A 13,742-nucleotide genomic window follows, 5' to 3' on the forward strand; every position below is an offset into this window, starting at 1 on the left:
TCTAATACAAAAAATATCTTGCTCATCATTAAGACTATTGTCACGGGATGCTTTTGCAAAGAGTTACTGGTGGTCCACTGGTAAATGATTAAAAACCCAGCTCTCAGGAGTGACTTCTATTGCAGTGAAAAACAGAAATCTGGGGAACAGAGCCTGACCAAGAAAAATCGAATCCCTTACCACAAATATGATATTCATATTAAACTCAGACTGCATAGTTAAACAGTTACCAACTCACTGCTTTACCATGGACAGGTGACCTCACTTACAAATTATTTTTTTTGCTTACATTTGAAACCACAGATGCTAGAATAGGATACTTTTGTAATTTAAATTTGAAATAAGTACACAGGAACAATACACTATTCACTGTTTACAGGAATACATAATGGGGATTAAATTATGTTCTGTAAATATATATTAAATTGTGTCTTCTTCTGTAGATGTCTGCTTAGGAGCACAAGGAATAATAAATCTCTGTTTAGTTGCTTTTTATTTTGGCATGGAATATAAAATATTAAGGCCTAGTGGAGTGCAATATTGCGCTTTCGCAAGCGTGATATTTGCACTTCACTCAGTAACACCAGCGCACGTTAAATGTACACTGGTATACAAGTCAGATGCAGTACGAACGCAAACTCACGTTTGCATTGCCTGAAAGCCTTGCGCTCACAAGAGCGTGCTTCCATAGGCTCCAATGGGAGCCTTGTTCTCAAGCCGTCTGACACGCCAACCCACCTAGTGCAGCGCAGGGGGCAAATCGTGCAGCATTGGGCAGCAAAATAAAAATATATATTAATATATCCATATACATTTATGTGTTTATATGTGTATATACACCCATTAACATATAAGTATATAGGTATATAAGCATATACATATATATTTACAGTTAAAACACAGTCCCCGATTCACCTCTATGTAAAGGCAATTTCAGTACTGTTGTTTTTTTTTCCCAAACACCCCAGATCCCCTCACTTCAACCGCTTTGTGCAGTTTAAAATATATATGTATATATATATATATATATATAAAAAAGATGCTCATATATATTTTTTCATTTTAAATAAGTATCCTCTTTATTTGGGGTGGGGGCAATTGGGGTAACTTTTTTATTTAACCAGAGATCTGAGTGCAAAGGGAAACTGCAAGTTTGAGGGAGCATTGACCAGCCACTTGTAATGGCTGGTTATTTAACGTTTAAATTTGCCCCTTTATGGGCGCAAGTTAAAATTGCGCTCCACTCGTAATCTAGCCCTAACTGTTATAGTTTTTTTTATAGCCAGGATTTACTAAACATTGTTTTTGTGATATATTTGTTTGTTAAGCTTCAGTGTTATGAAAAGTCATAGTGGGATGCCAGATATTGAATCTTCCCAAGATTCTAAGCTTGTAGTAGATTATGGTTTTTCCCAGTTGTATTATATACACAATATTATCAGTTAGCTTTCAAAATGATTTATGTTCCCTGAATTATTATGATTCCCTGCATATTTTTAATAAGAGGTTATAAATCATTTCCAATTTTTTATTTCTAAATATTATCAGGATTTACAAACTAGACTGTGAAATATATACATACAAACAATTTTTTAATGTATAGTTTGTAGCAGGGTCTGATAAACTGCAAAATACTTATGTAAGCTCTAGCTTCACTGTGCAGGGAGAGCAAATTACCCAGTTTGAAGAGGTAAACTATAGAAAAAGCAACAAACGTAAATAATAAATGTATGTTACAGTCTAACTTTGCTATGTTTGGTATGCTAATTAAGGGCCAGATAACAAGTTGAGTGCAAAAATATTGGTTCAGAGAAAGCGATATTTGAGCTCAACTGAGTAATACCAGTCCACTAATACAGCACAATGTGAACACAACCTCGTGGTTCGCATTGCAAGGAAGCTTTGCGCTCAAGAGAGCACTTCCATAGGCTCCAACTAGCGCAGAGAAGGGTGTTAATTGCGTAGCGATGGGCAACAAATATAAATATATATATATTTATGTGTTAATATGTGTATAACACATAGTACCACATTAATATATATATGTATATAAGCTTAATACAATCTTATATTTTTACTGGGAACACACAGTTCCCATAGAACCTCTATGTAAAGGCACTTTTTAGTGCCATTTTGTTTTCTAAACACCCCACAGCTGCCAACTTTAGCCCCCCCAAAACTGCCCTAGTGCAGTTATATATTAAAAAAAAAAGAAAAAAAAAAGATGCGACAATTTTTTATTTCTTAAAAGAAATTACACATATTTTTATGGGGCCAGTTGGGGTACATTAAAAAAATAAACCAGAGGTAATTGTAATGGCTGGATATTTGTCGCACTCCGTAAACAGGTGAATTTGCCCGTTTACAGGCTCGCAATATATTAGCGCTCCACTATTAATCTAGCCCTAATTATTTTATTACAATTAATTTTGATTTTATTTTGCTATGAATGTTCATTCCTGCACTGATTTTCACAAATGATTACTGAAAAACTCAAAACAGATGTGTCATAGTAGACATTTTGTGAGTCCAGTATAGTACACTGGTATGGTGTGTGTGTGGTGTATATATATATATATATAAGTTGTATGCAAAGTTTAGGCACCCCTGACAATTTCCATGATTTTCATTTATAAATAATTGGGTGTTTAGATCAGCAATTTCAATTTGATCTAGCAAATAACTGAGGGACACAGTAATATTTCAGTAGTGAAATGAGGGTAATTGGATTAACAGAAAATGTGCAATATGCATCAAAACGAAAATTAGACAGGTGCATAAATCTGGGCACCCCTTGTCATTTGTTGATTTGAATACCTGTAAAACTACCTAGCACTGATTAATTGTAACACACAATTGGTTTGGTGAGCCCATTAAGCCTTGAACTTCATAGGACAGGTGCATACATTCATGAGAAAATGAATTTAGGTGGCCAATTAAAGTTGTTGTTCTCTTTGACTCTCCTCTGAAGAGTGGCAACATGGGGGCCTCAAAACAACTCTCAAATGACCTGGAAAACAAAGATTGCTCAACATTATGGTTTAGGGGAAGGCTACAAAAAGCTATTGCAGAGATTTAAGCTGTCAGTGTCCACTATGAGGAACATAGTGAGGAAATGGAAGACAACAGGCACATTTCTTGTTAAGGCCAGAAGTGGCAGGCCAAGTAAAATATCGGAGAGGCAAAGGCAAAGGATGGTGAGAACGGTCAAAAACAGCCCACAGACCACCTCCAAAGACCTACAACAACATCTTGCTGCAGATGGTGTCACTGTGCATTGTTAACAAATTCAGCGCACTTTGCACAAGGAGAAGCTGTATGGGAGAGTGATGCGGAGAAAAAATCTTTTCTGCACACACGCCACAAACGTACATTTGGACAAGCCAGCTTAATTTTGGAAGAAGGTACTGTGGACTGATGAAACAAAGATTGAGTTATTTGGTCATAACAAGAGGCGTTATGCATGAGGCAAAAGAGCACAGCGTTCCAAGACAAACACTTGCTACGCTGTGGGGCTGTGTGGCCAGTGCCGTTACTGGGAATTTTGTTAAAGTTGAGGGTCGCATGGATTCCACTCAATATCAGCAGATACTTGAGAATAATGTTGAGGAATCAGTCACAAAGTTGAAGTTACGCCGAGGCTGGATATTTTAACAAGACAATGACCCAAAACACTGCTTAAAATCTGCTCTGGCATTTATGCAGAGGAACAAGTACAATGTTCTGAAATGGTCTTCCCAGTCCCCAGACCTGAATATCATTGAAAATTTGGGGGGGTGATTTGAAGTGGGCTGTCCATGCTTGGCAACCATCGAACCTAACCTGAATTGGAGATGTTTTTGCAAGGAGGAATGGTTCAAAATACCTTCATCCAGAATCCAGACACTCATTACAGGCTATAGGAAGCGTCTAGAGGTTCTACTAAATATTGATGCAATATTTCTGTTGGGGTGCCCAAATTTATGCACCTGCCTAATTTCGTTTTTGATGCATATTGCATTTTTTCTGTTAATCCAATAAACTTCATTTCACTACTGAAATATTACTGTGTCCTTCAGTTATTTGATAGATCAAATGTAATTGCTGATCCAAATACACAATTATTTATAAATGAAAATCATGGAAATTGTCAGGGGTGCCTAAACTTTTGCATACGACTGTATATACAGTTGTGCTCATAAGTTTACATACCCTGGCAGAATTTATGATTTCTTGGCCATTTATCAGAGATATGAATGATAACACAAAAACTTTTCTTTCACTCATGGTTAGTGTTTGGCTGAAGCCATTTATTATCATTCAACTGTGTTTACTCTTTTTAAATCATAATGACAACAGAAAACTACCCATATGACCCTGATCAAAAGTTTATATACCCCTGGTGATTTTGGCCTGATAACATGCACACAAGTTGACTGACACAACGGGATTTGAATGGCTACTAAAGGTAACCATCCTCACCTGTGATCTGTTTGCTTGTAATTAGTGTGTGTGTATAAAAGGTCAATGCATTTCTGGACTCCTGACAGACCCTTGCATCTTTCATCCAGTGCTGCACTGATGTTTCTGGATTCTGAGTCATGTGGAAAGCAAAAGAATTGTCAAAGGATCTGCAGGAAAAGGTAGTTGAAGTGTATAAAACAGGAAAGGGATATAAAGAGATATCCAAGGAATCGAGAATGCCAATCAGCAGTGTTCAAACTCTAATCAAGAAGTGGATTAGAGTTTGTGGAAACCAAACCACGGTCAGGTAGACCAACTAAAATTTCAGCCACAAATGCCAGGAAAATTGTTCGGGATGCCAAGAAAAAAACACAAATAACTTCAGGTGAAATACAAGACTCTCTGAAAACATGTGGTGTGGCTGTTTCAAGATGCACAATAAGGAGGCACTTGAAAGAAAAATGGGCTGCCATGGTCGAGTCTCCAGAAGGAAAGCCATTAATGCCACAAAGTATCCCCGCTTACAATAAACTAAACAGCACAGAGACAAGCCTCAAACCTTCTGGCACAAAGTCATTTGGAGTGATGAGACCAAAATTTAGCTTTTTGGCCACAACCATAAACGCTACATTTGAAGAGGAGTCAACAAGGCCTATGATGAAAGGTACACCCATTCCTACTGGGAAACACGGAGGTAGATTGCTGATGTTTTGGGGATGTGTGAGCTACAAAGGGCACAGGAAGTTTGGTCAGAATTGATGGCAAGATGAATGCAGTATGTTATCAAAAAATACTGGAGGACAATTTGCATGCATCAGCCCGGAAGCTGCGCATGGGACGTACTTGGACATTCCTAAACACAAGGCCAAGTCGGACCTGTCATTGGCTACAGCAGAATAAAGTGAAGGTTCTGGAGTGGCCATCTGAGTCTCCTGACCCCCAATATCATTGAGCCACTCTGGGGAGATCTCAAACGTGCAGTTCGTGCAAGACAGCCCAATAATTTACAGGAACTGGAGGCTTTTTGCCAGGAAGAATGGGCAACTTTACTATCTGAGAAGATAAAGAGCCTCATCCACAAATACCACAAACGACTTCAAGCTTGTCATTGATGTTAAAGGGGGCAATACATTGTATTAAGAACTGGGGTATGTAAACTTTTTGATCAAGGTCATTTGGGTAGTTTCTGTTGTCATTATGATTTAAAAAGAGTAAACACAGTTGACTGATAATAAATGGCTTCAGCGAAACACTAACCATGAGTGAAAGAAAAGTTTTTGTGTTATCATTCATATTCTCTGATATTCTCAGAAAAATGGCCAAGAAATCATAAATTCTGCCAGTGTATGTAAATTTATGAGCACAACTGTATATATGTGTGTATATATATAGAACGTCACAAAGGAATTGCGATCCACGCCAGATGAATTAAAACAGGAAACTTTATTTTACTACTTTAAAAACATAAGGAAGTCTATACAGCATGCAGAGTGAGCGCAGCTCTTGGCTTACGCGTTTCGGCAGACACACCGTAATCATAGCCTGTATATATATATTATTTATTTATATATATATATATATATATATATATATATATATATATATATATATATATAATATGTGTTAGCCCTCAGGTTACGCCGGGATTAGGTTCCAGAAGGAATGGTTGTAAATCGAAACCATTGTAAATTGAAACCCAGTTTATAATGTAAGTCAATGGGAAGTGTTGGAGTTAGGTTCCAGGCCCCTCTCAAAATTGTCATAAGTAACACCTAATACATTATTTTTAAAGCTTTGAAATTAAGACTTTAAATGCTAAACAGCATTATAAAACCTAATTAAATAATCACACAACACAGAATATATATTAAAACTTAGTTAAATGAACAAAACCATTTGCTAAAACAGCATTATAAACCTAATAAAAAATCACACAACACAGACTTTACTTGCATTTTTTTTTGCAAACAGTTCTTTCTATGCATTCCAATCTGGACTGATTTATAGACAGGAAGATCTTGTTCTTTTGAAAGCTGCTCTATAGCTCAGATCTAGCTACACTGAATAAATTCCAGCTAGCTTGTGTGCTTGGCTTGAATATCTTTGCTGCAACACAAGCGGACAGCTCCACCTACTGGCTATTTTAATCAGTGCACTGCTTTCAATGCTTTTCAATAGCAGTCACATGACTGAAAAAAAAAGGTTTTTAGTCTGAAACTGCACAAATTGAACCGTCATAAACCGAGGGCCACCTGTATATTTATTTTTTATTATTATTTTTTTTAATCGTTACAAGGCAAAGCCAAAATTAAAAAATTTCAGAGCACATTTGTATGCATTTTCAAACCTTAAAGGATGTGAAACTTTGTTCACTTGCTATTCTTTGTTGAAAAGCTGTAAGGTAGGTTTAGTAGCATGCACTTAATTGAAGCACTATATGGCAATAGTTTTACAACAATGATTTTAATACATTTTGTAGTACTTTTGAGCACTAGAAGAAAGCAGTGCACTGCCTCCATATAGTGCAGCCAGACATGTGCATACTCCTTATCCTACCTAGGTATAATCTTCAACAAAGGATAAAATGAGAACAAAGTACATTTGCTAATAGTAGTAAGTTGGATTTTTTTTAAAAATGTTACACCCTGAGTCATAAAAGAAATATGTTGTTTCCCATGTCCCTTTAATCTTTACCATATATAATTTTTTACTGATACATGAATAGGGTAAGTTTTTATTTTTTTTATTTTTTCTTAGAAATATTCAGTTTTTGAGGCACTGATATATTGTTCATAGATTATGTTGAAGGAAGCTTTGTATTGTTTTTTTAAAAGCTTATGAGTAAGCGCACAAGAACATTCGGCATTGATTGGTTATTTGTTACAGGCACATTTTAGTTGCCGGATTTATTAGAATTAAAGTGTAACAAACAAATATCTCGATTTTCAAATATATCCGTGGGTTGCACTTGTACACTAACAAAACTGGTGCTGACAATAACCGAATGATGCAGCCGGCAGACATATTTGGCATTAGTTTCTATAACAAATGACTCATGCTAAATATTTGGCCATACCTAGTATTTATAATTTTCGTGCAAGATTTGGATTACTTTATTAACCAATAACAATATAATTACTTATTTCCATTTTAAAATGGGACAAAGATTTAAAAAAAAAAAAAATAATACATTTAATGCACCATTCTGCAAAGCTCAAGAATATTCCCATGTTAATTGTTTCCATCATCAAGTACATGGTTCACTTCTCTTGTCTACTGAGTTCTACAAATTGCTAAAGACCTATGCAGTGCAGTCTGTACGTTTTTCATATTTATCATGAATTACTGCCAAATTTTCTGCTGTGTCATGTTTGTACTACATTGCAAAAAATTCAAACAAGTTAGTGTATAGAAAATAAAATGTAATTTACATTTTTTTTTATTTTTTTTGTTAAGGTTCTCCACCTCTTACTGGAACAGGGACCATCACAGTTAAAGTTGACGATGTAAATGACAACAAGCCTACATGTTCCTCAAACAGTCATCATTTCAGTATACAAGAAGATGCGCCTACTGGAACAGATGTTCTTTTAGTAAATTGTTCTGACCCTGATTCTGGACTAAATGGTGTTGTTCGGTAAGCTGTGGAAATGATTAGACTTGTGATGTGTTCATCTGTCTGCTTCAGGCAAATTCATGTTGACAGCACCAATTTTTCTTCATGTGACAATCCATAATTTTACATTTCTTACCACAGGTAATTAGGATGTTAAATAATATTGACAGGTCAAATGCTACCCACTGGCTCTTTCTGGAAATCAAAGCTATCTTTTCAATTTTGCCATTAGGGTTTTTCTCTGGTGCAATTTTTTTTAAGTACAGTGATTATGTGTCTTGATTTTTTTTATAGCATTACAATTATGAAGATTATTAGACACAATAAGCAAATAAATGACAGTCTTATAAAAAAAAAGGGAATTAGCAAGGGGATATTTTTTTTTTTGTATTTTTGAAAAAAGAAACCCTGCTTAATATCTATTTGTTTAAGAAACATTTTTTATTTTAACCAGATGGGAGTTGATTTGCCGGTGCTTAGTCATGTACACCATACTAATTTGAATTTCCCACATATTACATATAATTTGCTATGCCTACAGGTTTTGGTTTCATACAAAAATGTTCATTAAAATTATTGCTCTTTTGATGAACAACTTATGTATTAAAAACGTATATTTGGCGTTTAATTTTTAATAAGGCGGTTTATTTATTTTGGCAACAGCACATAAAGAACTGGGATTCAGCAGTTGTAATATTAAAGTAATTTAAAATGATTTTAGAGGTTTATCAGACGCAGATGCACTATTAATAGTGCATTAAATTTCCAATTTTAGCTTAGTGTTCATTAACGGCACATTTCAATTTTAATGCTGCTCACAGATCTTCTTATTTTAATGATCTGTCTTAGTTTTTTTGTTCTGTAGCATGTAATATTTTATATTCCCAACTGAATGAAAATGAACATTGTTTGGCCTGAAAGCTCTTTGTTTCTGAAGAGTTGAAAGTACATTAACTATAACACAATATTATTTGTCTTCATACAGCTACAGTCTCATTGGAGGAAATTCTCAATTCACAATCAACCCATCCACTGGCCAAATAATAAGCAGTTCGTTATTAGACAGAGAAATGAAGGACAGCTATGCTTTGCTTGTGATGGCAACTGATAGTGGATCTCCACCTATGTCTAGCTCAACAAATGTGACTGTAAATATTATAGATGTGAATGATAATCCCCCTCGATTTCTACATAACCCATATGTCACCCATATTCCATCTCCTGCAGCTGCTGGTAAGCATATTTCCGATGTTGTATACAGACATATCATTTAAATTGTGTATAACTAGGCTGTGTAGGTTTTGTGTACCTTGTGTATAAAAGGGTCCTTATTGCCTGTATTCTTCTGCTTCTATACTTACTACATACATTTATATATCAAAGAATCTAAACAAATTTTATTCAGAAGCATTTTCTATTTTTAAATAGGTTATGCTATTATATGCTTCTGTTGACTGTCCCTGCTTCACTGCAGATGAGTTATATCAGAGTATTCTTCAAATATGATGATAAGGATCATAATCATGTGAGGTCCAGATGTACAAAATTCCAGTTATTGGAAATACTCTTACTACCTGTCCTAGCAATTAAGAGTCAAGTCCATCAAGTTGAATCTTTTACACATCCCTGTTACTACTGTTGGTTCACAAAAAGGCAAAACATAAATAAAAAATAAAAAAAATTGCAGGGATTTCCAATTGTGCCTCAATCTCATTGGATCAAGAAAAGAAGCAACTATGCTGTCAGTTCTGTTATATTCCTGTACATCTTGCTTTTGCCAAATAAGACATCCAGTCTTTTTCTAAACACATCTACTGAATTTGCTAAGGCAACCTCATTTGGACAGATAATTACATGACCTTATTGTTCTTGCTGTATAGAACCCCTTACTTTGTTGTAGGTAAAATCTCTGTTCCTCAAATTTCAATAGATGACCTCTTCTTTGTGTTTATTTGAGCCCAGTATATATTTGTATAATGTAATTTATATCCTTTCTGAGACAGGTTTTCCCAACTGTAATCAGTTTGTTCATAACTTAAATCTTCCACCCCCCTTATCAATTTGGTCTCCCTGGTGAGCAAGCAAATGTAATTTATGTTCATTGAATCATCATAATTTAAAACTCGTAAATGCTACAGAAAATTATGTAAAGAGCAAATGCTCTTAGACAATAAGTCTATACCTAGGTGCACTCAGGAGCTACTGATTGGTGGCTGCACATATATGCCTCATGCTATTGGCTCACCCAATTCGTCATCTAACGCCCAGTAGTGTATTGCTGCTTCTTCAACCTACTGTAGGATACCAAGAGAAGAAAAATAATTAAGATAATAGAAGTTAATTGAAAATGTATTTAAAATTGTATTCTCCTATTTCAATCATGAAATTAAAAAAAAAAATAGTTTCATGCCCTTTTAATGAAGTATGAAGTATCTAGTTCTGTCCTGCAACCCTATGTCTATAGCTGTATAGAAAACATTTTTATAAAAGAAATAGAAAAAACACCAAGCATATAATTCCATCTTCACATAACTATGGGCAATCATAGTGTTGTAAACCCCATAATTACAAAGACAGAAAAGATCAATGATAAAGTGCTTCAATGTGCAGGAGCATTTTATTATTGTACTTGGCCTAACTCCTGCAAATAGTTTAAGCACATAGTTAAATTTATCTCGCGGGAACAGCAATATATTGGGGTCCTTACCTTAACTTTTGCTGTTGATTGGCAACTGTAATAATATGCTGCCCCTAATTGGCTCAGCGACTGTGTTCCTCTTCAGACTAGTAGTGCATTGCTGGTCTGGAGCTGATTTATATCTTTGTGTTTAATATTATTGTCCTTATATGTCATTTTAAAATAGAATGGTCTACAACAAACCATCTTAAAAGGAATAGTCTGGAAACCATACTAAATGTTTGGTTTAAAAGTAACCTGTGTACATTAATTTTATTTAATGCTAACCCTAAATTTATAAAAATACATTATGGCTTTATGCTTAAAGAGAAATTAAATCCAAAATGTTTATTTCAACATTCAGATAGAGAATATAATTTTAAACAACTTACCAATTCATTTCTATTAACACATTTGCTTCATAAGCTTGGTGTCCTTTGTTGAATTTCCAGCAAGGCAATACTGGGAGCAAGCTGAACAAATCAAGTGAGCCAATGATAGGAGGGCTTTATGCTGCCCCTGAGCCTACCTAGGTATGCTTTTCAACAAATGCTAACAAGAAAAAGCAAATTAGATGATAGAACTAAATTGGAAAGTTGTTTAAAATGTATCTGAATCATGAAAGAAAAAAATTGACTATTCTGCCCCTTTAACAGAATCATACATTATACAGTAGATAAACAAAACATAAAACACAATCACCTAAGAAGTAATAAAGGGGGTACTTATCCACTCTAAGATATTAATAATAATTTCACAATACTTAGTATATTATATAACAAGTAAAATAAAATAAAAAAATACAAATTCCCAAGTTAAGGAAGTTGCTAAATAAATCTTCTCTTTTTTATTCTTAAGTCACTCCTCTATTCCGGCTAAGCACAGCATATTGCACAAAATTAAAATAATAAACCCAAAAGAGTGCCAAATTGTGTGAAATTGCATTTACAATTCATAAAAGTGAAACACCTCCTGGTGTTATGAGTATGTTAGGCATACTGGGATAGTGCAGTCTCCCAGCCAGACCAGTTTGTAACTGTTCTGTGACTCCCTTAGAAAGTCTTTACATCCATAGTAAAGAAAACAGACTCAAAATAGTATAAAATAATAGGATTTAATTTGACAATTATTAAAAAGAAAGCATCTTGTTTCTTGGCCATTAATCTTGGCCCTTTGCTCAACCATAACACATACTGGAAATTACCTGTTTAAATATCTCCTCCTACCAATAAGACATCAATATATACACATGGGAAATCTTAAACTTTTGAATCTTAAAATACTTGATTAGTGTGTATAATAATAAAATGTATTGTAATTATAAAACCTCTAAGGTAGAAAAAGCAAAAGAAAGAACCAAAATTAAACTGGAATAAAAGGAAAATGAACATATATCTCCTTATTAAACCTGAGGAAATGGCCAAGAACATTCTAAAACTTACAACCTTTGTGAGTTACTTTGATTTTGTAGATTCATTTTTACATCAAGTGGAGCTCTTGTTTGTATTTCTTATTCTTCAGCTTCCTTAGGTTGTCACAGCTACCGTTGCCGGTGTTATTCCACTTATCTTCATTATTTAAAGTAATAGTTCTGTGTTCTACTTTTAAACGGCCAGATTACGAGTTTTTGTCGGTAAGGCTGTGCAATGCTAACGCTCCTTTTTTTCTTACCGCTCACTTAAGCCAACACTGGTGTTACGAGTTTTCTGCAAGCCGGTAGCTTAGGGTTTATTTTATCGGTAAGTATTTAGTTTTGAATAGGATTAATTTATTTAATAGTAGTAAATTTATTTCATTTTATTTAAATTATATTTAAGTTAGGGGGGGTTAGGGTTAGACTTAGGTTTAGTGGTTAATAAATTTAATATAGTAGCGGCGACGTTGGGGGCGGCAGATTAGGGGTTAATAAATGTAGGTAGGTGTCGGCGATGTTAGGGACAGCAGATTAGGGGTTAATAAAATTTAACTAGTGTTTGCCAGGCGGGAGGGCGGCGGTTTAGGGGTTAATACATTTATTAAAGTGGCGGCGATGTCCGGTCGGCAGATTAGGGGTTAAACATTTTAGTTAAGTGTTTGTGATGTGGGGGGGGGGGCTCGGTTTAGGGGTTAATAGGTAGTTTATGGGTGTTAGTGTACTTTTTAGCACTTTAGTTAAGAGCTTTATGTTCCGGCGTTAGCCCATAAAACTCTTAACTACTGACTTTTAAATGCGGTAGGAGTCATGACAGAAGAGGGTCTACCGCTCACTTTTTCAGGCGATCGTAATACCGGCGTTAGGAAAATCCCATTAAAAAGATAGGATACGCAATTGACGTAAGGGGATTTGCGGTATGCTAAAATCGCAGAAAAAAAGTGAGCGGTAGACCCTTTCTTGCCTGACTCGTAATACCAGCGGGCGTTAAAAAGCAGTGTTAGGACCCCTTAAAGCTGCTTTTTAAGGCTAATGCAAGACTCGTAATCTAGCCGAAAGTGCTTACCCTACAGGCTTCAAGTCATGAACCCTTGTTATTACTTTTACTGGAAAAAACCCTTACTTCTTGAACAGCATTAAAAAAAATTCCTCTTCATGCTAGTCAAGTTAAATGTATGAAATCCTTTGTTGCAGAGTTTGTAAAGAATAATCTGAAAAGAATGTTTAGCAGAATGCAGTTAACATTACACGCTCAAAAGCGTAACAAATAGCTCAGTCCCTTATTCAGGATTAGATTAAAAGCTTCTGCTTGATACCATAAAAACAGTTTCCTTTTTGAAGATTTTTCCAAACCAAAGACAATGATTCTTCATTCCAGATAAAATGTTGAAAAACAACAAGCAAAATAATGTGCTTCAAAATGGATGTTGTTATTGTGTTGACTCACAGACACTAACTAAGAAAGAGCCCAGATGTATTTAGATGCTTCAATACTAATAGGGAATAATGATAAGCAAAAGTAAGTTCTACTTGTTTTGAGCGTAAGCAAATTTCTTGAGATCCCCGTTAAAAGTTTTTAAACTGGCTTCACTCTT

General features: G+C 35.0%; 1 protein-coding gene across 1 annotated transcript in view; it reads left to right on the forward strand.

The window, feature by feature from the left end:
• Positions 1 to 13,742, forward strand: part of FAT4 (FAT atypical cadherin 4) — a 337,983-nt gene that overhangs the window by 262,838 nt on the left and 61,403 nt on the right. The window contains 2 exon segments of the mRNA XM_053703634.1: positions 7,900 to 8,080; positions 9,045 to 9,292. Of these exon segments, the coding sequence (XP_053559609.1) occupies positions 7,900 to 8,080; positions 9,045 to 9,292 (429 nt within the window).

Source organism: Bombina bombina, chromosome 2, assembly GCF_027579735.1.
Source record: "Bombina bombina isolate aBomBom1 chromosome 2, aBomBom1.pri, whole genome shotgun sequence".
NCBI lineage: Eukaryota > Metazoa > Chordata > Amphibia > Anura > Bombinatoridae > Bombina > Bombina bombina.